The 25,868-nt window shown below is 44.5% G+C and overlaps 1 protein-coding gene across 1 annotated transcript in view; it reads right to left on the bottom strand.

Annotated features, from left to right (window-relative positions):
* The window catches only part of UBAP2 (ubiquitin associated protein 2), a 2,620,504-nt gene that overhangs the window by 1,319,585 nt on the left and 1,275,051 nt on the right, over window positions 1–25,868 (bottom strand). Inside the window, exon 8 of the mRNA XM_044087268.1 lies at window positions 25,190–25,249. Within this exon, the coding sequence (XP_043943203.1) occupies window positions 25,190–25,249 (60 nt within the window). The remainder of the gene's footprint in view (window positions 1–25,189; window positions 25,250–25,868) is intronic.

The following is a 25,868-nucleotide window of genomic DNA, read 5'->3' as shown; positions in this document are numbered from 1 at the left end:
GCAGCAGGATTCTTGAAAATAAATTTGTGTCAGGTACTTTGCAGTACCTGTCTGGTTTCCTAGGGGCAGGAGGTGAAGTGTCAGGAGCAAGACTGGATTCAATAAAAACATCATCCACAACATCCAGGACAGGGGCTATTGCTAAAGGCCTGTGTTGAGGCAACTCTAGAAATTCTCTGAGTCTCTTTGTGGACTGAGGATAGTCTTGGCATTCCCAGTGGAAATGCTCTCGTAAGGTATGCAAGATTTCACCAAAAGAAAAATCCTCCGGAGGGGAGGCACAGGGAACGGATTCCTCTGCATCTGAATCCTCATAAGCAGATAAGGGCATGTCTTCATAATCAGATATTTCAGAGTCATCGGACTCCTGGTCTGTAGAAGCTGAAGGAAACTGGACTCTGTCTCTTAGCAGGGGATGGCTGACTTCCCCTATTCAGCGTAATAAGGTCTTCAGCCATTCTAAGCATTTGTTTTTGTGGCATGGGAGCAGGTGCATGTGCTTTGGTCGTCAGTTTTCCAGGTGTAGTTTTTACTCCGAGCCTAAGAAACTCGGTAGTTTTGGTTAAAAAAGTTGGTTCGAGTCTAATATCGGTGAGCGAATAACTGCCTTAAAAGCAGGTGCCTGCACAGAGGCTTTAGGCCCATCCAAGGTAGAGACATCCGCAGGTTGCATAGTCGAAGAGTCTCGCTGCATATCTGACTCCAAATGGGTCTCAGTAGAGGCCTGCGAATCCATTAAAGTGGACATCAGGGGCTGCAAAAGCACCTCACTGAGTAGCAGCAGACTGGCGACTAGCTTAACAGAAGCATCGGCAGTTCTGGACCTATGTGGTCTGTCTCTGCCTTTAACTTTATGTTTTTTCGGAATATCAGTAATCGGATGGCTTACTGAAGCTGTTTCAGAATACAGAGATCGATAGCGAAAGAATTTAACGACAAAGAAAATCAGAAAACGAATGATTCGGGCGTTAAATAAGGCAGAAAACCGACTCCGAGGGACATCGTGGTCTGGGCCTAAACAAGAGACACAGTAAGAATGAAAATCTCTGTGAGGTATTTGCTTTCCACAGGCAAGACAATTGTTAATTTTTTCTGACATCGGTTAGAGCAAGAAAAAAGGATCCCCAATGGGGTACTTAGCTTTAGAAAACTTATGGATTATTAAATTCGTAAATGAAAATTCAGATAGCAGCCGACCGGCACTTGTGAACTGCTTCTGCTTTGGGCTATTCGGCAAGAAAGACTGATGTAATGGTGTGGGCTGCCTGTTTTTATACCCCTGACGACCTAACGTCGGTCCTGGAGCGAAAGCATCCAACGTAGAAATACTAAGTATTCGGGCTGACTGAGGTCTACCTGCAGGCAGATAACCCAAGTGTGATGACTGCAACAGTGAAACACAAAGAACATCTTACCATTAGGAAATGCAAGGTCAGTTATGAACTTAGGATAGTGACTAATGCAAAAGACAACCAGAAGGCCTTTTTAATTAATTTTAAAATTTAGAAGCAACCAGCCATGCCAAGGAGAGGCAAGGCAGTAGATACAAGACTTGTGCCAGCACAGCTAGCTGGAATTTTGTAATTAATTATATGTCATTTGTATATCAAACTGATTTTTTTTAATTTTTTTATACAGATGATCGTGGTGAATATGTATTTCTGAGCTCTGCTGGTGTTACTTGTGTTAAAATGCATCAACAGTGCACCTTGCTGAAAGGAAGAGAAATTTGTATTTATTATGGTAAATTATTTAAATATACACATTTCAATAGAGAACAATGGCACAGCAATAGCTAACCAGCTGGAGTATTTTAAGAAGGGAAATATAAATGAGCTTGCGATAAAATGTGAAGGCTGCCAGCCTAACTAGACAGAATTTTGTAAATAATTCTAGGTCATTCTAAATATTAATAAGATCCACAGGCTTGTATTACAAATCTAAGAAAGCTGTGTTATGTGCTGAGCTTCAAAAATGTAACCACAGTGCACCCTACTGGAAGAAAGCTGATAAAGAATTTTACGACTGTGGTCTCGAGCTAGGAGACAGGATGTCTGCAGCTGGAAATACTATTGTTTTAAGAGAACGTTTCACATGTAAAGTGTCTTTTATTGCTGTGACTTCCTAGCAGCTGCAGCTCACAAAGAAATGTTAAAATTTAAGTTCTGTGAGCCTGGGAAACATAAGCAGAAATGACAGGAATGATGTAATCTGAAATGACTCAGCAGTAATGTGCATCATCAACTTAAGAACTATCTCAAGAGAAAGAGATGGCATTTTCTATTTTGTTCTGAAGCTGACAACTCACCAGCACTTCCTTTGCTCTGTAAGTAGGATTTAGATATTCATATTTCTCTTAGAGATAGATAGGAATGTAGCCAGATTAGTCTACCAGTTTCCTATATTTATGTCAGACTGTCCTACACGGTTTTAAATTTTTTCCTGTTATTTCTGAACTCTCTATTGTCACTGTGTTGAATTAATGAGTATGGTCTTGTGTTTTTATTATTTCTTAAATATTTTTAAACCTTTCAACTGTGGTTGTTTTGTGTAGATATAATTTAAGCTCTTACAGTACTTGCATGTATTTGGTAATATTGTACAAGCCACTCTAATAGCCTCGCTGCTAGTCACACTATTTGGACAACTAACATTACACAGTAGAATTGGACACCCATTGCTAAAGGGCCTTTAGAGTAGCTGATAACAGTAGTTGGTGGCAGGTGGCACTACAGTATAGTCTGGGCAGAAGGGGGCATAGGTGGATTACCTGTGCCAGCATTCCCCAGGAGTCTCTGTGTGTTTGTATACAAACCAAACCAACACAAAGAACTGGTTGGACAGACGGGGTACTGAAGTTTTTGGCTTGACTTTTCGGCCGAGATCTGAACCGTGTAGCTGTGGCACTGGGGAGTCTTACCGAGAATCTGGAGAGAAACAGAAACCAGCCCCAGACTGACTGTGATCTCGGTGTAGTCTTAAGGGAAATTGCACTTTACTATGTGTGTACTTGTTATCCTCCCAATCTGGACGCCCCTCACTGGTGCTAGTGGTGAGGATGGAGGATCCTTGATTCCTGGGCCAGTGCACGGGCGTCAAACAGCTGTTAAATCATTAAACGCACCCCCCTCAGTGGTGGGTAAGCCAGGACCAAGTAGGTCTGGGAGCAGCCATGACCTGTTAAATTATGTAAAAGGGGGAAATGTTGTAAATGTTTCTGGATCCAGGCACTGCCATAAGAGCTTTAAATGTGCACTGGAGCAGTCTGCTAAAGTCGTGTCTCGAACTTCAAAAGGAGATGGTGTGAACCTAGAGTTGTTTAAGCAGATAAGGTCATTCTCCAAGTCATCTTGGATATTATATTTTTACATGGAGTACTCTCAGAATAGACAGTTTTCTGTTTGGGGCCTGACTAGAAAGACTGCTCACGTATTTCATCTTGCCTTGCCCAAGTAACTAAACTAGGGAACAGTAACATTCTCAAATTCAGTCAGGAATATAGTGAAGGCTAGTTTAGATATTGTTTTTCTTTATTTATCCGATTCTGTCCTTCAATGTTCTTTGCAAGATTTCCTGTGATTTGAACTCTGTGGTTTACTGTGAATATATATTCAGTATTTTCAGGCTCTTATTATTTATTAAATAAATTTACAACTTTTATGGTGGCCGGTTCTTGCAGAGAGCATCTAATCTTTGAGAGAACTTATATTTATTTGGTGACACTGAGTGGGCCACTCCAGAAGGCCTAGCCGTCTTGGTAAACTACTATCATTTGTATTGGTATTGATACTGCACAGTATAACTGGACACCCTTTGTTAAGGACCTTAGGGTAGCTGATTGTGAAGTGTCTAGTGGTAATGAATCTACCTTATAGTCTGGGCAAAGCTGGTAGAGAAAGTAATCTTTGCAAGCCTTTCCCAGCTGAATGTGGGTGTGTGAAAATGAAATCTCTGTGTGCGTATCAGCTACTTGGAGCAGGGACACGAAGCACTGATTTACAGAAAGGGTGCTGGAGGACTTGGTTTGGACACTTGGCTGAGGACCTAACCCTACAGCTATACCAGTGGAGAGACTTACTGTGGATCTGGAAGGAGACAGATACAGAGACATCCAGACCCCAAGGCTGAGTGCATTTCCTGTGTGTTCTTAAGGGAAACTGTACTTTATGCAGAGAAGCCTGCAACTGGAAATACTGAGTGTATCAGCCTGCATTTCCATTTGTATTCCAAATGCATGCCCCTTTCCAGTGTCAGTGGGGAGGATTCAGGCTCCTAGATTACTGGCCTAGCGTGGGGATGAAGCAAAGTGGTGCCCATCACATACTGGTAGCAATGGAGGGCATCACACTTATCATGTTTAAGTTTGACTGTATTCACTGTGGTAGTCCCAACTTGTGGCACATCCCGCTGCAGAAGCCCTTGGATGGCCAAACTACACAAAATAGCTTCCCTACTAATGCTGGCAGATGCCCTACCCGACCCAACGTCACAATGCTTGGGTACAAGGGTATTTGGCAGAGACCATGACCTCAGCACTTTTCTTGCCCCTAAAGATTAGGAGCCCTCCTAACAGTCCTGGAGATCCAAGTTCTGTGACCCTGTATTTCAGGAAAAGAAAAAGGTCCAGCCTATGAAGGAGAAAATCCCAGCCTACAAAGTAGGCTGGGGGGGGGGAGAGGGAGGGAGGGAAGGAGTAATCAACAGTGATTGCACTCTAACATCTACATTTATGGTAAGTACACACAAAGTACAGTTGTGCACACTTACCATAAATGTAGATGTTCGAGTGTATTCACTGCTGCAGTCATTACATTTGGGTAATCTGCTGGCAGGTTGCCCTCAGTCAGCCTGATTAACAAAGTATTGGGTTCTGCGTCAGTTGCTGTCCATTCTTCCATGATGACAGGTCATCTGGGATATAAAACATGCAACCGACGCCATTACATCAGTATTTCTTGCCTCAGATGTATATATATATAGATAGATACATAGATATACATATAGATATATATAGATATATATAGACATATATACATAGACATATATACATAGACATATATACATAGACATATATACATAGACATATATACATAGACATATATACATAGACATATACACACACACACATATATATTTATATATATATATATATATATATATATATATATATATATATATATATATAGATTCACTTCATAACATTGAAATATCAAAATACTGAAACTCAAAACACTGAAACCAAAATACTGAAAGCTCAAAATACTGAATACTCAAAATACTGAAAACATATTATGCATAAACTCAGAAACAACATAAATCATAACAATTTCTAAGCCCCTGCACACCCCAATTAAATATATCAACTCCAAGATTGCACATAGTGTAGTTAAGTGCAATCTTGGAGTAGATATATATAATTAGCAGGGGGTGTGGAGGGCGCAGCCCCCCACGTGGGGGGTGCAGGGGGGCTTGCCCCCCTGCATATATTTGGTAGAAATTGTTATGATTTATGTTGTTTAAGCTGAGTTTATGCATATGTGTTTTCAGTATTTTGAGTTTCAGTATTTTGGTCTTCAGTATTATGAAGTTTTGTCATTTTCAGTATTATGAAGTTTCAGTGTTATGAAGTGAATCCATATATATACATATCTGTACACACACACACACACACACACACACACACACACACACACACACACACACACACACAATTAAAAACTCAAAAATATACTTCCAAACAAAAGCAAATAAACCAAAAAGGCTTTTAAGCATAGTAAAAGTAAGTAGAGGTATAGTAAGAGAAAAAAACAGGGGGCTGGTGGGAGGGTAACCAGGACTGCAACAGTGAATACACTCTAACATCTACATTTATGGTAAGTCTACACAACTGTACTATGTTCTTCGTGTTTCACTGTTGCAGTCATTACATTTGGGTAGATTCCCAAAGCTGTGGTTGGGAGGATGTATTTATACAGCATTAGGACCAGCTAAAAGGCCGTGCAAAATAGCAGTGGCAAAGCCAGCTCTGGATTTAGAGTAAATTGGTAAGTGATAATGCTTGGTGAAAGTATGAACTGAACTCCAGGTAGCAGCTTCTAGAATATCCCTGGTAGGAACACCTCTGAGAAAGGCTGTTGAAGTAGGTGTAGCCCTTGTGGAATGAGATCTGATCCCCCTGGGGATAGGTTTTCCATGGTGTTTATAACAGAAATGAATACAATGACATCCACTTAGAAATGGTTTGCTTTGAAATGGCCTTCCTCTCTGCCCCTGCAACAAATGCTTCCAGCAGTTCAGATTTTCTTCGAGATTTAGTCCTGTCCAATTACAATCTAAGCTGTGTGTGTACATCCAATTATTGCAGAATCCACTCCCCCTTGTTCTGTGGATTGGGAAAGAAAGTTGGCAAATGAATGGACTGATCAAGAGTCACACTGGATACCACCTTGGGCATGAATGATGGATTGGGTCCTGAGTGACACTATCAGCATGAAAGATGATGAAAGGCTCCACTGCCATAAAAGCCTGTAATTCAGATATCCTTCTAGCTTAAGTGATTGCTAAAAGGAAAGCTGTTTTCCAGGAAAGAAATTTTAAGTCTGCAGTAGCAGCTGGCTCGAAAGGAGGTAGAGTGAGTTTCTTCAAAACAAAGTTAAGGTCCCAGGTTAAGGTCCCAGGCAGGGGTTGGAGCTCTCCTGGGCGGTCTCAAGTTTTTGGCCCCACTAAGATACTGCTTTAGAAGAGGATGAGAGAAGGGGGGGGGGGGTTCTGTGTTGTAATGAGCTGAAATGGCTGATGCATGGATTTTTATGGAAGAGACAGGCCCTTGTGAAGCATCTCAGTTAAGTATTGCAAAATCTGAGGTAAATTGGACACTTGTGCTCATCTTTTGAGATTGATTCCAGGCACAGAATCGTTTCCATTTGTTAGCAAACAATTTTCTAGTACTAGGTCTTCTCGCCTCCAAAATGACATCCATCACAGGTTTGCTGAGGGATGCTAAGGATGAATTTAAGTTATTAGCCAAGCTGCAAGATTCAATGTTCGGAGCGGAGGGTGCAGAATTTGGTTCTCCTGCTGAGACAGTAAGGAAGGTGTCTGAGGCAGGTGCCACAGAGAAAAGTGACACACTGTGCATGAGTGGGTACCAGTGTTGGCAAGGCCAGTCTGGAGCAATCAAAATCATTTTCTGGTTTGTCCTGTTTGACTTTTAGTAAAACTTTGGAGAGCAGAGGCAGAGGGGGAAAGGCATAGAATGAAAGGGTTTTCCAGCTGAAGGACAGGACATCCACTTTCCAGTCTTTTTTGTGATGAGTTCCTGTGCAATTTTTTTTCCAACTGGCAGTTCTGGGGTGATGCAAAAATATCTATTGTCTGGGCTCCCCCATTTGCTTCTTAACATGTTGAAAATCCGTGGTTCCAGATTCCATTCATGTGGGTCCATGAGATTTCTGTTTAGTCTGACAGAACATTCAGCTTTCCTGGCAGGAATTGAGCTTGCAGTTGTATTTGGTAGGTCAAGGCAGTGTTCCACATTGCCATAGATAATCTGCAGAGGGGGTAGGAATGTGTACCCCCCTGCTTGTTTATGTACCACAACTGTGGTGTTGTCCGTCATTATCAGTAATTGTCCTGGATGAAGTTAGTCCTTGAAGGCTGTCGGAGCACTATGTACAGCTAGCATTTCTTTTTGACTGATATGAATGTGCATTTGATTTGGGCTCCATTTGCCCTGAATGCACTTCCCTGCCAGATGAGCCTCCCATGCATAGTCTGATGTGTCTGTAGTTAGGGTTTGGGCGGCAGGGGGTGGTGTGAATGGCAGTCCCTTGTTTTGGTAGCAGGCCTCTGCCCACCATAGGAACTCTAGGCGCAAGCAAGGTGTGATAGGAATCATTGTTTCCAGGCTGTGACAATGTTGACTCCATAAACTTTTAAAGTACCACTGAAGTTTCCTCATATGCAGTCTTACATATGGAATTAGAAAAATGCAGGAGGCCATGAACCCCAAGGCTTGCAGTATTTGCCTTGCAGACAGCAGTGATTTTGTGGCCAGCTGTTTGAAGTCAGTCACCAAATTAATTTGTTTTTCAGGCGTTAGGAAAGCCATCTGGGCAGTTGTATTCAAGCTTGCATGCAGGAATGTAATTTTTTTTAGAGGGTACCAGTTGTGATTTCTTTTCGTTTATGGTGTACCCTAGACAAGTTATAACTCTTTTTGCAAACGCCAGATGTTTTAGAAGAATGGCCTGGTTTTCTGCCTGAATTAGGCAATCGTCCAGGTAAGGATATAGTTGAATATTTCTTTGCCTGCAAAATGCAATTACTGGAGCCAAGCACTTTGTGAATACCCTGGGAGCGGTAGACAAGCCAAAGGGCAGTGCAGAGAACTGATAATGCATGCAGCCTGCTCTGAAGCGTAGGTACCTTCTGCGAGACTCCCTGATTGGGATATGCAGGTAAGCCTCTTAAATCTAGAGTTGCCAACCAGGCATCCTTGCCTAGCATAGGAAGTAACTGGTGAAGAGTCAGCATCCTGAATTTTGGAATGTCCAGAAAGGTGTTTAGAGAGTAGACAGGTCCAGAATTGGACGCCATGATTCTTTTTTTCTGGGTACTAGGAAGAGTCTGGAATAGAAACCTTGTCCCTTTTCCTCTTCTGGAACTAGCTGAATAGCCCCCATGTTTAGGAGGGAAAGTACTTGTTTCTGAACCTCTGCCCAGTGATTTGGGGGCAGGTCTGGCCACCCGGTTGGGGTTGGCAGCATGTGGAAATGAAATCTGTATCCCTGGGACACTATTTAACCCCCATTTGTCCTGGGTTATAAGCTGCCAGTTTCCGGAATGAAGAGCGAGTTTTCCCCCCAAAGGAGTGGCTAAGAGGTAAGTGCTTGGTAACTGTAAAGGGAAGTGATTGAGACTGTTTACCATAGGGAGGTGCCTTGTTTCCAGATTTGGAAGTGAAAGCATCCCATTGCTTAGTTCTGAAAGCCCCTTGGGACTGAAAGCTGGTGCTTTTGGAATGTCTGGGTTTGGCTGGAGTGGCTTTGGAAGGAGCTGGAAAGGACCAGTTCTTAGTAGGCCAGTGCCTACTAAATCTAGGAGGTTGTACTTCTAGGAAATCTTTCACAGTTTCCATACAGTTAGCTTTATCTTCCATCTTTTTTAGAACTTCTTCAGCCTTAATGCCAAACCGGCGGGTCCTGCAGTAAAGAAGCATCCAAACGTTTTGCTTCAACATGGTCAGGCAGAGATTGCTCCTTAAGCCAAGCATGCCTGCTAAGCACAGAACCAGTAACAGCAGCCCTGCAAGAGGCCTCTAAAGAATCAAAACCACACTGCAAAATATGTTTGCCAACTTATTCAGCTGAATGCAATAAATCCTGCAAATCTTTATTCTCCACACAGTCAGAAATAGGTTCATAGGTTTATACTAGGCTATCTGCCCTAAGGCATTTATAAGCCTAGCCCAATTTTTTGTGGCTTACGCCACCCCTTATATGAAAAAATACTGTGCCCATTAGTTTGTTGTGCCTCTGTCCAGCAGTGACACAGAGATGATTCCCGGGATAAACCTACGATCTCCCATCCACAGGTCAAGATTTCTCTTGAACAGAGCCAGCAAGGTGCTCTGCCTCACATGGATCGGGATTTTATTCCACAGCATAGGGAGTCTCTGAGTGATAAATCTATCCCTTCAGCACGTCCTATTTATATCCGTGCTAAGGTTCAAGTCGCTTGCTCTAGTGGTTTTGGTGGATTTGGATTTTTTGAGGTGGAGCATTTCCATTAATTCCGGGTTGGACATGGCCTTGTATGTCAGGCACATGTCACCTCTGAGCAGACGGTATGCAACTGAATAGAGCTGGAGTTTCTTCAATCTGGCAGCATATGACAGATTTTGGAGTCCCTTTATCCTTTTGGTGAGGAATTTTTGGGGTCTCTCCAATTGCTGCAGATGTCGGGTGAGATGCATCCCGAATGGGGCACTGTACTCGATCATTGGTCTGGTAAGTGAAGAGTACAGGGGAACAATGACCTCACTAGATCTGGATGTGAATCCATTCATGATCAGGTGGGCAATATAGAAGGTCTTTCTAACCACTTTAGCAACGTGAGTGTCAAAAGAAATGCCACTGTCAACCTGGGTCCCCAGGTCCCTGATAACCTCTTCTGTGCTTAGTGGATTGCCACCTATATGGTAGCTTGGGGTTACCTTGTTTTTCCCGAAGGGTATGACTATACATTTTTTGGCGTTTAACTTCAGGCCATGGCTCTGGCACCAGCTGTTTCCGTGAGTCCCTTCTGAAGGATATCCGTGTCCGATGCACTTTCCACTATGGCTTCCAGTTTGCAGTCGCCTGCAAACTTTGTCAGCCAAAGTCCTCCCATGTTGGCCTGTACTGCCAAGGACCTAGCCCTGTGGGACACCACTTGTGACCGGCTTGGAGTCTGACATAGCGCCAGCAACTCTAACCCTGTGGGTTCTGTCCTTAAGCCAGTTTGCAACCCATCTTGTGACATATGGGTTTACATTTAAGCTGGTAAGTTTTTCTACAATACCCGAGTGGGGTATTGTGTCGAAGGCCTTTGCAAGGTCAAGGTAGGCTGTATGAACTGCCATTCCCTCATCAATGGCCTTGGTGACTGTTTCGAAGAAGTCGACCAAGTTCAAAAGGCATGATCTGCCCTTGACAAAGCCAAACTGGGTCGGGTCCAATGTCTGCAAGTCCCCTATATCTTTGTTTATGAGCTCCATTCCAAATCAACATCATTTTCTGTTTAAGCAGTCCCATGAAATGCTGTTGATATTTTAGCATATGGAATTGACAGTTTAAAGCCCTGATTGCTAAAGTTGCAGAAGTATAAACCTTTTTACCCCATCTATCCAGCGCCCTGGAGTCTCTATCAGAAGAGGTAGGATTTTTAGCAGTAGAAGCCTTACTGCCCTTGGGGCCCTGAGAAATGGTTTCAGGGTCCACAGCAGGATTTTTGAAAAGGAATTTGTGGGACTCAGGCACCCTGTAGTACCCGTCTGGTTTGCTAGGAGCTGGAGGTAAGGAATCAGGGGCCATAGTGGATTCCAAAACCACATCAACAATGTCTAGTACAGGAGGTATAGCCAAAGGACTATGCTGAGGAAGAAGGAAATCCCTCAGCCTATTTTTGGATTCAGAGAAATCCTGACTTTCCCAGTGGAAATGTTCCCTTAAGGTATGTAGAGTTTCCCCAAAAGAGAAATCCTCAGGTGGAGAAGCAGAGGGAATGGAATCCTCTGCATCAGAGCCCTCATAAGTAGGTATGGACAAATCCAGATCATTAGAAGAGTCAGAAGAAAGAGTCCTGTTCAGAAGATTCATAGTCAAGTTCAATCCTAGGCCTCTTGGGGGGGGGGGGGGGGGTTGACTGCCTCTGATTAGAGTAATTAAAGCTTCAGCCATTTTGATCATCTGTTTTTCAGGCATAGGGGTCTAAATATGTGGCCTGGGTGTCGTATTTTTAGATACACATCGAGATTTAGGCCTTAGTATTGAAGTTGGAGTCTGTTTAATATGCAAGTCTGTAGGCCTGAATACACCCTCAGAAGCCAGTGCCTGCTCAGCGGCTCTGGACCCATCCAAGGTACAGACATCCACGGGTTCAATCTGTGAAGCATCTCGCAGCAGACCGGACTCCGAATGGGTCTCAGTAGAGGCCTGCGAATCAGAAGTAGCTGGTATCAGGGGCTGCGAAAGTGCCTCACTGAGTACCAGAGAACTGGCGACTGGCTTAGGAGAAGCGTCGTCGGCAGTTTTGGACCTCAACGGCCTGTCTTTTTCTTTACATTTTTTCGGTATTCCGATAGTAGGATGGCTAACCGGTGTCATTTCTGGATAATTAAACAGAGAACCAAAATATTTAGATGCAAAAATGTACAGACGACGGATAGTGCGCTGATTAAATAAAGCACAAAACCAACAGCAAGGAATGTCGTGGTCAGGGCCTAGGCAAGGAATACAGTACAAATGAAAATCTTTATGAGGCATTTGCTTCCCACAAGTAATGCAATTATTAACTTTTACTGACATCGGTAAGGAGCAAGAAAAAGTTTCCCCAATGGGGTACTTAGCTTTTAGTTGAAGACTTTGGTTCTGAAACTCGAAAACGAAAATTTCAGGAGTATGCCGACCGGCACTTGCGAACTGCTTCTGCTTCGGGCACCGAGCGGCAAGAAAGACTGATGTAATGGTGTCGGCTGCATGTTTTATAAACCTGACGACCTGATGTCATGGAAGGGACAGCAACCGACGCAGGACCCAAGACTTTGTTAATCAGGCCGACTGAGGGCAACCTGCCAGCAGATTTCCCAAATGTAATGACTGCAACAGTGAAACACTAAGAACATCCATACTATGTTTGTGTTTCACTTTTGCAGACCTACCTTGTGGGATAATTTCCAAAGTTGAAAGGACAGGAGGATAAAAGATTAAGGAAAGGCGAGGATGCTCCATAAGATGGCAGTGGCAAACCCTGCCCTAGACTTGGAGAAGGCAGAAATATAACGTTTAAAAAAAAAAAGGTGTGCACTGAAGACCACCTTGCTGCCTCTAAAATGTCCCCAAGTGGGCACCCATTTTAGGAATGTTGTAGTGGTAGCCCTGGTAGAATACGTCCTTACAGCATCAAGAGTTTTCTTACCATGATGGCTGTAACAGAAGGAGATGCAGTGGGAGACCCATTTGGAGATGATTTGCTCGGAGACAGGTTTCCCCTCAAAGCAAGTGGTGAAGGCCACAAACAGTTGGTCTGAATTCCTGATACTCTTCGTTCTGTCCAGGTAGCAATGCAGTTGCCTATGTACATCCAAGGAATGAAAGATCCCTTCTCCTCCTTGTTCTGGGGGTTGGGAAAGAAGGTAGGAAAATATATGGATTGATTCAATGGGGTCTCTGTTACCCCCTTGGGCATAAAAGGAGGGTTAGTCCTGAGTGAGAGACTGGGTGGAAGATGAAGGGTTCCACACACATTAGGGCCTGAAGCTCAAACTCTTCTGGCTGAGGTGATGGAAGACTGCCGTCTTAGTAGCTAAGTCAAAAGATTTTAACTCAGTGGAAGCAGCTGGTTCAAAGCTTGGGTCAGTTTCTACAACACAAAACTGAGGTCCTAGGGTGCAACTGGAGGCTTTCTGGCAGACCTTTCTCAGAAACTATTTCATGAGGGGGTGCGAAAACAAAGGAGGCTGAGAAGGCAGGAAGGCGGAGTCAGATTATTATGGAGGGGATAAGAGTACTTTGTCAAAAAGGCTAACCAAATAAGACAGGATGAAAGGAATCAGATACACAAGGGTATTGTGCTTTTTGTCTGCTTTTCCATTTGGCAGAGTAAGGTTTCCTTGTGCTAGGTCTCCTGGCCTCTTAAAACATCCAAGACCTATTTGTCAAAGAGAGATTCCTTTCATGAAATCAAGGCATCACCTATGCTGACAATGTCCACATGTCGGGTTGTACAATCGTGCCCCTGTCCTATAACAGGTCCATTCTCTGAGGCAGCTGCCATGTTTCTGTGCTGGTCAGTCTGATTAGCAATGGGTACCAACCAGTGCTGCCTGAGCCAGTCTAGGGGCTATTAGTATTACCGCTGGCCCCTCTCATCTTTAGTAATACCCTGGAGAGCAGTGGTACTGGAGAGAAAGCACAGAGGCAAAGACCTGTCCAACTGAAAGAGAAAGCAAGTGTACGCCAAGCTATTTTGTGCAATGAGCAAAACTTCTTCAGGTGAGCATTTTCCTTGGCAGCAAAAAGGTCCATCATCGCCACACCCCACTTTTTGGCCTTGCTGACAAAATACTTCCCGATACAGTTGCCACTTGTGTGGGGGGTCTGACAGACTTCTACTAGTTGGCTCAGTACACTCTGCAAGTACTGTGCCATGAGGTGTAACCCTAGGGAGTGAACAGTTCCCCAAACATTCACTGCTAGGCAGCAAAGTGGACATGCGTTGGGTCACCCCATTTGTTTATGAACCACATAACTGTGGCATTTGCCTTTACTAGTACTCCTGGCTTCCATTCCTTTTGGAAACCTAACAGGCCTTTTTGGACTGCCATAAGTTTTTAGGTTTACGTGTTCGCCTCTGAACTTGAAGTCCCATTTTCCTTGAGTCTGGAGGCAGGTGAAGTGGGGTCCCCAAGCTATTTCTAATGCATCTGTTCTCAGAGTTTGCTGTTGGGGAATGAATCTGAAAGACACCTGTACTGAGGTAGCATGCCTGGGCCCACCAGGCAAATTCTCCTTCTGAGATAAAGGATCAGCTTTATCTTTGCTGTGACAGGCTGTGAATGTTGGGACCACACTTTGAGGTACCACTGTTAACTAATGTATAGCCTGGCCAGAGGAATCACGAGGATGCAAGAGGTCACATAGCCCAGGGCCCTGAGAAACTTCCTGGTTGTGAGGTAATTCCTGACCATTATTTGCTTGAAGTGTAAGGTACGGAAAGCAACTTGTCTTTAGATAAGAAGGCCTTCACTGCAGGTCTGAATCCAGTAGGGCCCCCAGGAACATAATCCTGGGCATAGGGTTGGTTTGTCTGAGATTTTTGTGCATTGATGGTGAACCCCACGGAGGTTAAACATTTTTTTTGGTAAAAAAGGGTCCGATTTGAGATTTTTAGGGTTTGTTGCTCAGTTGAGGCAATCAACCAAATAGGAGTAAATATAAATTCTCTTTGTTCTGCAAAAAGCTATTAGAGGGGCTAGGGATTTTGTGAAGACCCTGGAAGCAACAGACAAGCCATAGGGCAGGGCACAGAACTGATGGTGCTTGGTACCTGCACTCTGAAATGTAAGAAGCTTGTGTGATTCTTCTATACGGATATGAAGATCTGCATCTTTTAAATCCAGGGTGACTACGAGAGCACTGAAAGGGATCATGAGTAGAAGTTTAAAGATTAACATCTTGAATTTTGGGACCTGCAGGCATTTGTTGAGCCTTGACAGGTCTAGTATTGGCTGCCATGTACCTTCTTTTCTGGGCACCAGAAGAGTCTGGAGTACAATTCTCTTCCTTGCAAGTGTTCTGGAACTGGTTCCACAGAGCCCCAAGTGCACAGTAACTATATGGACCAATACATCAGGTTTTCGTTTTGGTGGGATGTCTGGAAAGCCTGGGGGAACTAAGGGTCACTTGAATTTGAGCTTGTATCCCTTTGAAATAATGTTTAGCACGCCCTAGTCTGCAGAAATGCGAGCCCAGATTTCACAGAACAGTGACAGCCTCCTCCCTAGTCTAGATCACTGTTACTCCCCTGTTAGTGACCATTACTTGGGTTGCTGGCTGTGTCTTTAGCTCCTTTTCTTATGGGGCTTTCTTTGCCTAGCATTGGATTGAGAAGGAAAGGACCAGTGCTTGGTGGGGTAGTTTCTGCTGAAGCTAAGAGGATGGACTTGAAGTCCATAAGAGTTTGCATGGATCTGGCCTTCTCTTCTATTTTCTACAGCTTCCACAGCATCATAGCCACAGTGGAGGGAGTGTTTGGCTACCTGAGAGAAGGAGTTACAAAAGCCAAACAACTCCTTAGAGACACCCCTGTTCTCCACACCCATCAATTTCGGTTACATTTGGTCCAGAATATTTTAACCAACTGAAACTAGCAGTTTAAGGCCTGCATGGCGAGGGTAGCACATGTGCAAACTTTTTTGCCAAATCTATCCAAGGCCCAGCTTTCCTTGTCATTAGGAAAGGGGGTTTTGAACAAGCTAGCTTTTGCTTCCTTACGGCCAGGGGTCACAACCTCAGGATCAGCCACGGGGATCTTAAAACAGATGTGTTTGTGTGAATCAAGAACCCTATAAAACCTGACTTTCTAGGAGTGAGAGGCAGGGAGACTGATTTTAACGAGTCCTGGAAAACATCATCCATCACCTCTAAGACAGGAGGAATGTTGAAGGGTGTGTGTATTCATGGAGGCAAGAAATTCCCTAACTCTTTTCTTAGACTGTGGGTTGTCTTGGGCTTCCCAGTTGAAGTGTTCTCTCAAGGTGTGCAGTGTTTCCCTAATGGAAATATCCTCAAGAGGGGAGGCCAATACAAGATTCTCCTCAGAGTCTGAGTCCCCAAAGGAGATCACAGTAGCACCCTCTTCAAAGGCAAAATCTTACTTGTCAAAGTCCTCATCAAAGTCAAAAGAACCAGAGACACCTTCTGGAGGGGTCTCTCTCTTACCTGGTAAAAACTCGAGACCACCACCTGATCTAACCAGAGAGATTAGATCTTCAGCCAACCTCACAAGATCCTGTTGATATGCCTGGGAACAGGAGCCAGTAGGCCTAAGCTGAGACTGGGTTGGAGATGCTTTTTTGTGAGTGGCCTTAGATTTTAGTCTGTGACATACCTCCGGCACAAAATGCACAACTGCCTCCTGTAGGCGAAAGGCTGATGCAACATCTAGACTATGCGAAGATCTGTCAGTCTTAGCACAGTCATCAGAAGCCTGAGCCTGCATAGCGGTCCTGGACCCACCCGACAAATAGAGTGTTATGGCTTTAAAGAAGTTAAGGGACCCTAAAGGCATATCGGACTCCTCACAGGTTTTGATAGAGGCCTGCACCACCACTTTGGTTGCAGAAGGGGGCAGCGAAGGCACCTTACCTTAAGTGATAAGCCTAGGAGGACTGGCCAACGGCGGGCGAGCGTCATCACAGGCCCTAAGCCTTAATTGCTTTTCCTTCTCTGTTTAGGGATATTGGCCTCAGCTCGACCAACAGATGAACGGTCTAATGACTCATTACGATAACCAGACAAAATAAACTGCACTTCAAACGTCAAGACCAACCGTAGATAGCCACACAATAGTGTAAAGCCTAAGGGGTTAATAAAACAACTTTTATCCACACTGTGTGGTTACCCACAGCTGATCATCTCTGAAGTGCTGTTTTTTGTATGGTTATTGGTGTCATGTCAGCACTTTTTCCTCCTTTTTGGTTGTGGATTCTAAGTTAACTTGCTAAAACCTCTGCCCTAAGCCTAATGATCCTGCCATTAAAGTGAGTAGAAAAGCTACAGTTGGGGACATCAAGTTCCAACCCCAAGCAAATGGCACAGAGTACAAGTCCTGGTGTGGTATCGATTTGCCACAGCACAGACTATCTTCTCTGATATTAGTCAAACAAGACAAAACGGTTCAACAAGGTACTCAGCTGTCTGAAGTCTTCCTTCTCTGGTGTGGAATGACAGATTCACTGACCAGCACACTGCTTCAGGCTCCAATAGCAAGAAAGACTTGAGATCGTGGAACCAGCCGACTACACTTATACCAAAGTATAGTGATGTCGGATAGGGTGCCCGCCAGCTCCAGGAGGAGGAAAACTATTACCTCTTAGCCAGGCTGGCTAAGGGCTTCTATGCTTGGAAAAGTACAGTTGGGTACACTTACCATAAATGTAGACTGAGTGTATTCACTGTCGCAGTCATCACATTTGGGTTATCCCTGCCAGGGTAGCCCTCGGGTGGCCCGAATGCCAGAGGCTTAGTACTTCTCAGTCTGTTGCTGTCGCTTCAGGACTGATGTCAGGTCATCAGTAGTATAAAGTAAGGCAACCAACGCCATTACATCAGTTTTTCTTGCCTTGTCAGGAGCCCCCCCCCCAAGTGTGAGCCAGGTTATGGTGGAAGAATCCCACCAGTAGAAAGTAAATACCAAAATGTTCCTTGTAAGTAGAGGGAGAGAGAGGAAAAAAAGAGGGGGGTGGAGGGAGGGAAACCAGGACTGCAACAAGTGAATACACTCAAACACATACATTTATGTTAAGTGTACACAACTGTACTATGTTCTTCGTGTTTCACTGTTGCAATCACATTTGGGTTGATTCCCAAAGCTGAGAAAAAGGGTGGAGAGGCAGTCAAGGAGACTACGGACTGGCTAGGATGCCCTGTAAGACTGCAGTGGCAAAGTCTGCCCTGGATTTGGAGAAAATAGGCAGGTGGTAATGCTTGGTGAAAGTGTGAACATATGTCCAGTTGTCAGCCTCCAGAATGTCCCTGGTGGGGACTCCTCTGAGGAAAGCTGCAGAGGTGGAGGCTGGTCTGGTGGAGAGAGTCCTGACCCCCTTAGGTGGAGGTTTCCCGTGTTGCTTGTAACAGAAATGGATGCAGTGTGTATCCATTTGGAAATTGTTTGTTTGGAAATGGCTTTGCCCTCTGACCTGCAGCAAAGCTAATCAGTAATTGATCAAACTTTCTGAATGGTTTAGTCCTGTCTAGATAGAATCTGAGCTATCTGTGCACATCAAGAGAGTGCAGGATCCTTTCCCCCTTGTTTTGTGGGTCAGGAAAAAAAGGTGGGCAAATGAATGGATTGGTTGAGAGACACATTGGACACCAATTTGGGCATGAAGGATGGGTTAGTCTTTAGGGAAACCTTGTCAGCAGGGAAGATGATGAAGGGCTCCACAGCCATGAGTGCTTGTAGCTCGGAGAGTCTTCTGGCTGAAGTGATGGCCAGAAGAAAAGCTGTCTTCCAGGAGAGACATTTTACCTCTGCTGAAGATGCTGGTTCAAAGGGTGTCAGGGTGAGCTTTTCAAACACAAAGTTAAGGTCCCAAAGCTGGGGTGGGTGCTCTTCTGGGAGGCCTCAAGTTGCTAGCCCCTCTTAGGAATTGCCTGATCAGAGGTTGTGAGAAAAGGGGCTATTCAGCGTGGAAATGACCAGAGATAGAGGCATGAATTTTAAGAGGAAAAGGAGACCACTGTGTAGCAGGTCAGCTAGGTAATCCAGGATGAGAGGTAGGGAGGGCTGTGCCGTATCAGCTCCCTGGCCTGAATCCAGGTGCAGAACCTTTTCCATTTGTCAGCATAAGACTTTCTAGTGCTAGGGCATCTGGCCTCATGTATAATATCTAGAACCTGTTAACTGAGGTTAACAGATTGATCAGTGGGGTCAAGGAATAAGCCAGGCTGTCAAATTGAGGGGCTGCAATTGGGGGTGCATGAATTCTCCACCTGGGTCAGGAGGGTTGGGGTCAGAGTGAGATGCCATGGTGGCAGAGGGGACAGGCTGCGCAGCAATGGCTACCAGTGCTGGCAAAGCCAGTCTGGAGCAATCAGAATTGTCCTTGGTTTTTACTCCCTTATTTTGAGCAGTACCCTGGTGACGAGAGTTAGTGAAGAAAATGTATAAACCGATAGATTGGCCCCAGGGGAAGGATAGGGCATCCACTTTCCAAGCCATGCAGTGATGTTCTCTGGTGCAGAACTTGCTGAACTGATGGTTGGTGTGGGAGGCAAAGAGGTCGACCTTCGGGGTGCCTCATTTCTGAGTTATTAGGGTGAAGGTTCTTTTGTCTAGGTGCCACTCATGTGGGTCGAGAAGATTTCTGCTTACGTGGTCTGCCAGAGAGTTTAGAGAACCTGGCAGGAATTGTGCTAACAGGCAGAGTTGCATAGAAGAGGCTGTGTGCCAAAGAGTATTGACTAGCCTGAACAGAGGGTAGGAGTGAGTCCCTCCCTGCTTGTTGATATACCACATTACAGTGGTGATTGTCTGTTTTGATCAGGAGAGGCCCTGGGGAGATCATGCTGGACAGCTAACATCTCTTTCTGGTTGATGTGCAAATAGACTTGCTGGGGGCTCCATTGGCCCTGTATCTACCTGCCGTCCAGTTGAGCACCCCAGGCATAGTCTGATGTGTCTGTGGTGAGGGTCTGAGCAGCAGGGGGGGTGAGAAAGGTGGTCCCTTGTTGTGGGAACATGCTGCTGCTCACCAAAGAAAAACTTTCCTCAAGCAAGGTATCACTGGTATAAGACTTTCTAGGTCTTGAGAGTGTTGACACCAAAGGGTTTTTAGGTATCATTGAAGTTTCCTCATATGCAGTGTGGCATATGTAATAAGTAGAACGCAAGATGCCATGAACCCCAGGGCTTGCAGATTCTCCTTGCAGATAACTGGGGTCTGGCGGCTAGTTGAGAGAAGTAGGCTGATAGGTAAGTTTGCATTTCTGGTGTAAGGAATGCCATCTGGGAAGCAGTGTCCAGGCTTGCTCCCAGTAATATAATCCTTTGGGTGGGTAACAGCTTGGATTTCTTTTCGTTGATGATGTACCCTAGGGAGGTCAGTAGGGACTTTACAAAGGCCAGGTGCTTGAGCAGTTTTTCCCGTCTGCCTGAAACAGGCAATCATCTACGTATGGATAAATTTGGATATTCCTTTGTCTGCAAAAGGCAATGACGGGAGCCAGACATTTTGTGAAAACTCTGGTAGCAGTACACAAGTCAAAGGGAAGCGCAGAGAACTGAAAGTGCATGGATCTTGCCTGAAAAGTAGATATTTCCTGCATGATTCCCTAACAGGGATGTGGAGGAAGGTCTCTTAGGTCTAGGGTGGCTAGCCAAGCATCCTTGGAGAGTATGGGTAGCAGTTGCTAGAGGGTGAGCATTTTGAATTTTGGTATCACCAGGAAGGTGTTTAGAATGAATAGATCGAGGGGAGGGTACCAGGTACACTCTTTTCTGGGTACCAGAAATAGTTTGGAGTAGAAACCTTGGCCTATCCATTCTGCAGGAACGTGCTCTATTGCCCTCGGAGAGAGCAGGGAAAGAACTTGCTTTTTCTCCTCTGCCCACTGGTTTGGCGGTAGATCTGGGAACCCTTTTGGGGTTGGAAGAGTGTGGAATGAAAATTTCTATCCCTGGGATACTATGTTGAGGATCCAGCGGTCATTGGTAAGGGTGGTCCAGCTGCTTGCGTGAAAGGAGAGTTTTCCCCCTATGGGGTAAGTGTAGGTCGGCAGACAGAGGGGGTGGGGGAGGAGAGTCATTGTGAGTTCTTATCATGAGGGGGTGGCTTAGAACTCCCTGGTTTTTGAGTGGAGGAATTCCATTGTTTTGATTTCTGCACTTCCTGTGGCATTTGTCTGCCGGGGGGGGGGCCTGCTTCCCTGGGGTCTGGGCTGAACTGACCTGGTGGGAGCAGGAAAGGACCAGTGCTTGGAGGGGCAATACCTGCTGGACCTAAAAGAAATCCTTAACTGTCTGCATACATTGATTTAGCTTTTTCTTTCATCTTTTTTATGGCCTCTTCTGCCTTAGTGCCAAATAAGCTGTCGTTGTGCAAGGGTGCATCCAATAATTTAGATCTAACATGGTCTGGCAAGGGTGGTTCCTTAAGCCATGCATGTCTTCTAAGTAGAGAACCGATGACTGCTGCCCTGCAAGAAGCTACTAGAGCGTCAAAACCACAATGTAAGGTATGCTTAGTCACTTCACTTGCGGAATACATTAACTCTTGTAACACTCTAGATTCTACACTAGAAGGAAAGGAAAACACTTTGTTTGAGGAGTTCAAAGGTACGTTCCTGAAATTTTAGCATATGGAACTGGCAATTTAGTGCTCTGACAGCAAGAGTAGCAGAGGTGTATACTTTTTTACCTCCTCTGTCTAATGCCTGGGAATCCCTATCAGAGGAGTGGGATTGTTAGCAGAGGTTGCTTTAATTCCTTTGGGCCCTTGAGAAATTACCTCAAGGTCAGCGGTAGGGTTTTTTGAAAAGAAATCTGTGTGAGGCAGGGAATCTAATACCAGTCAGGTTTTCTGGGTGCAGGAGGGAGTGTGTCAGGAGTCAAACTGGATTCAAGAAAAAAATCATCCACAACATCCAGGACTGGGGGAATGACCAGGGTATGTTCGGTAGAAGATACAGGAATACTCAGTCTCTCTTTAGACTGAAGGCAGTCCTGACATTCCAATTGGAAATGCTCCCTTAAGGTATGAAGGGTTTCCCCAAAGGAATAGTCCTCGGGTGGAGAGGCTGAAGGAATGGATTCCTCTGCATCAGAATCCTCATACGCAGAGAGGGGTTTCAGGTCTTCGTACTCAGATGCATCAGAGTCATCAGACTCCTGTTCAGGTAAAACTACTGGGAACAGATCTCTTCCTTTTGGAAGGGGTAGCTTGGCTTCCCCTGATCAGCATAATAAGGTCTTCCGCCATTTTAAGCATTTGAGACTGAGGCAAGGAAGCAGGTGTCTGAGATTGGGTCGGTTTCTTTGGTGTGGCACATACCCTGGGCCATAGAAACTTGGTAGTATTTGAAAGAATGGTAGACGTGAAAAGTTGTCAGATGAGAATCAATAGTGCGAAGCACTTCCTCGGAAGCCAATGCTTGCTCAGTGGCTCCAGACAAATCCAAGGGTGAGACAACCACAGGACCCTTAAGTCGAAGAAGACTTTTGCGGAATACCAGACTCCGAAAGGGCCTCGGTAGCGGCCTGCGAACCCACAGAAGCAGGAATCAGAGGCTGTGAAACTAACTCACTGACTGGAGAATTGACAACTAGCTTAATGGAATTATCGTCCATCGTCGGTAAGTTTAGACCTGTGCAGTCAGTCTCAGTCTATATCCTTACGTTTTTTCGGGAGATCTGCTGTCGGATGACTTACTGAAGCCATATCGGAATTAGAGGACTGTAAGCGAAAATATGTAGCTACAATAAGTGCCTGATGACGTATACCTCTGGTGGTAAAAGCACAAAAGCAACAGTGACGGATGTCGTGGTCTGGGTCTAAGCAAGTGATGCAGTAAAAGTGAAAGTCTCGGTGTGGTATTTGCTTTCCAAAGGCGAGACAATTGTTAACTTTTTCTGACATTGGTTAAAGCAAGAAAAAAGGATCTCCAACAGGGTACTTAGCTTTTAGAAGACTTCAGCTTCAATTCGGAAGACGAAACTCAGGTAGCGGCCGACCGGCATTCATGCAAACTGCTTCTGCTTCGTGCTCCTCGGAAAGAAAGACTGGGGTAATGGCGTTGGTTGCCTTACTTTATACTACTAATGATCTGATATCAGTCCTGAAGCAACAGCAACCGATACAGAAATACTAAGCCTCTGCCATTCGGGCCAGCCGAGGGCTACCCTGGCAGGGATAACCCAAATGTGATGACTGCAACAGTAAACATTACGAACATTGCCACAAGTTAGGAACGCAACACAAACACGACCATCAAATTCTCTTCCAAAAGAACAAATATCTTTAGTGCACTGACTAAGGGGACAGAAAGGGGTCATCACCAAACTTAGGGAGACGAGATAAAATGACCAAAGAACCAGTAGAAGCTTTATAAAGGTAACTACAGATATTTTATGAAAATTAGTATAAAGCACAGAAATGAGATCAAGAAAAGGTATTCATGGATATTTTTACAGTTAAGACAGCAGATCAACAATAACTAAAATAGGAAAAATAATAAACAGTGATGTATAATGAATTAAAGATGTCACCAGGAACAGATGGCACTCTTGTAGAAATTTTGGAAATGAGGAAAGAGTGTAACATAACTTGAAGGCTTTGTTCAACAATATTATAAAAAGGGAGGGAAATGCCAAGCAACCTGGAAGAAAGCAGTGGTAGTAGTATTGCCAGCAGAAGGCAAAGACCCTTCAGATCCAACTTCACATGTACACATTTAGTTTTTCAAAATAGTTACTAAAAGTTTGCCATAGTCTTAGCTAATGTTGACAAACATGTTAACAAAACTGATCGCTATGGATCAATGAGGTTTTATGGAGCAGAGGCAAATATGATAGCATTAACAGAATTGTGAACCAGTAGGAATCAGGGTGGACAAGGACAAAAAGGTCCCCATCTCATTAGTACCATGGTCTGCCTTCCCTCTACATGACAAGGGAGATGTATGCCCCTCCCATGCCCAAAGAACTGAAAAGGAGGTCCACAGCACTTCCACTGAGAAGCACAGCAACCTCCAACCAACAAAATGGTTCAACAACATAGCAGTGATGCACTGCAGAAAAGGAGGTGAAGTGGTAGCCCAGACTCAAATGCTAGAAAGTGGATCCTTTGGAACCTTGGAAAACTGCAGCCCTTAAACACCACACAAAGCAGCAACTAAGGACCGGAGACTAGCCTAGGATTCTACCAGAGACCAGCCATTCTTTTTGCAGGGCTCAGCATGAGTAATTGGCCTAACATTCTAGGATTCTCATAGAGCCTTCTCTTCCTCACCGAAAGCTGAAAAATTAGTCAAATAATAGGGAAGGGTAAAATACGAGAAAGAAGAAATCATCTAGCAACCAAATATGCAGCTTGCGTGGACTGAAATCTTAAATTAAAAAGGCAGTGTTTGCCAAAAGGAAAAAAAAACAGCAAAAGGACTTCAAGGCAACTTTCTCAAATGGGACACGCATCCAATCTAAATGATTAAAGTACACACTAGTGCTTGAGCCCTAAGTCAGGGACTCTATCACAAACTCCACATAAAAGGTGAGATTGTGGTAATATAAATCAGAATGAGAGATTTTCCCTGACTTCAAATTTAGGCAAAGACTCTAGAATAGTCAATGCAGCCTCCACCAAGATGGCCTGAAAGTGGAACAGATGAGAAGCACAGCTCGTCTCTAAGCCTCAAAAAATGCATAATGTTCCCAGCACTGCCCTTATTTTCAAGCCGCCCAGTGGCACAGTCCATCAGCAAGGCAGGAGGAAGATGGCACTGGCTGAGGCAAGGCTACTGAGAAGCTAGCCTTTGGGTCGTTAACCAAAGCCTCATTCCAATCTACCAGAGGAAAACAGAGCATTATCAGCAGAGTAAGCATGAGAGTCTATGCAAGACCATCAGGAAATGTTAGTTCTGTGGAAAGGGCACCTGCCTTTGCAGGACAACTATAGACCTAGCAAAAAATAAAACCTGAAGAACTGCAGAACATTCTTAAAATCTTTGTACTGTTAAGTGAAAGGAATTCAAAAACATTCAAAGCTCTCTTCATCTCAGAAAAAAAAAAACATTGCATTCAACTGGCTGCCCAAGGGTAACACCAGAAGCTCTGCTCTCTCAGATTTAGATCACCCCAGAACTTGCAGAAGTGTTAGCATTGGCACGCACAGTAAATAATGACAGATAAAGAACACTTGGTTTCAAGTATGACTAACCCAAGCAGGAAGGAGTACTGGTATCAAGTTCCTATGGGTTAAGCCACACAACCACCATTCTACATGCCACTAGAAGCTTAATATCTCATTTCAATGCCATAAACTCTTGAGTGCACACCTTCAGCCCAGTCTGGCTAAGGATGAGGTTTGAAGAAAATAAATCTACGCAAATAATCATCATGTGCAACTGGAAGATTCAAAAGTCACTCCATCAGCTAACACTAGATGGACAAAAGCCAAGCCAATGACAAAAGTAAAATGAGTAGCAATTACCTCAAGATGTACCTGCAAGACTGGAGTTGGGTCCACAGTTTCCTCTCTCGATTTCAACTCCTAAAAGAAATGGACAGTCAGAGGAGAAATTAACCCGTGACATAGACATTCTGAGCCACTGTCAACAGACCATGGAAGATTGCCATGAGAAAGTACAGTTGTGTACACTTACCATAGATGTAGATGTTCGAGAGTATTCACTGTTGCAGTCATCACATTTGGGTTATCTGCCTGCAGGTAGCCCGCAGTCGGCCTGAATACCAGAATCTTGGGATTTCTGTTTCAGATTCTGTCATTTCTTCCATGACATCAGGTCGTCAGAAGTACAAAACATGCAGCCAATGCCATTACATCTGTTTTGCCCCAGAGGTCAGGAGCCCCCACAATAGGAATCAATTACATGGTGTGGAATACCTCCAGTGGAAAGTAAATACCAATGTTATAAGATATGACCCAAACAAAAAAGAATAGGTAAAAGTACAGAACAGTCGGGGGGCTGGAGGGAGGGTAACCAGGACTGCAACAGTGAATACACTAACATCTACATTTATGGTATGTGTACACAACTGTACTATGTTCTTCGTGTTTCACTGTTGCAGTCATCACATTTGGGTTGATTCCCAAAGCGGAGGATGGATGAAGGCAGTCAAGAAGCATTAGGGCTGGCAATCAGGCCATG

Source organism: Protopterus annectens, chromosome 1.part1 (assembly GCF_019279795.1).
Source record: "Protopterus annectens isolate FY-2018-M chromosome 1.part1, PAN1.0, whole genome shotgun sequence".
In the NCBI taxonomy this organism is placed as follows: domain Eukaryota; kingdom Metazoa; phylum Chordata; order Ceratodontiformes; family Protopteridae; genus Protopterus; species Protopterus annectens.
This window is presented reverse-complemented; position numbering and strand designations above follow the sequence as displayed.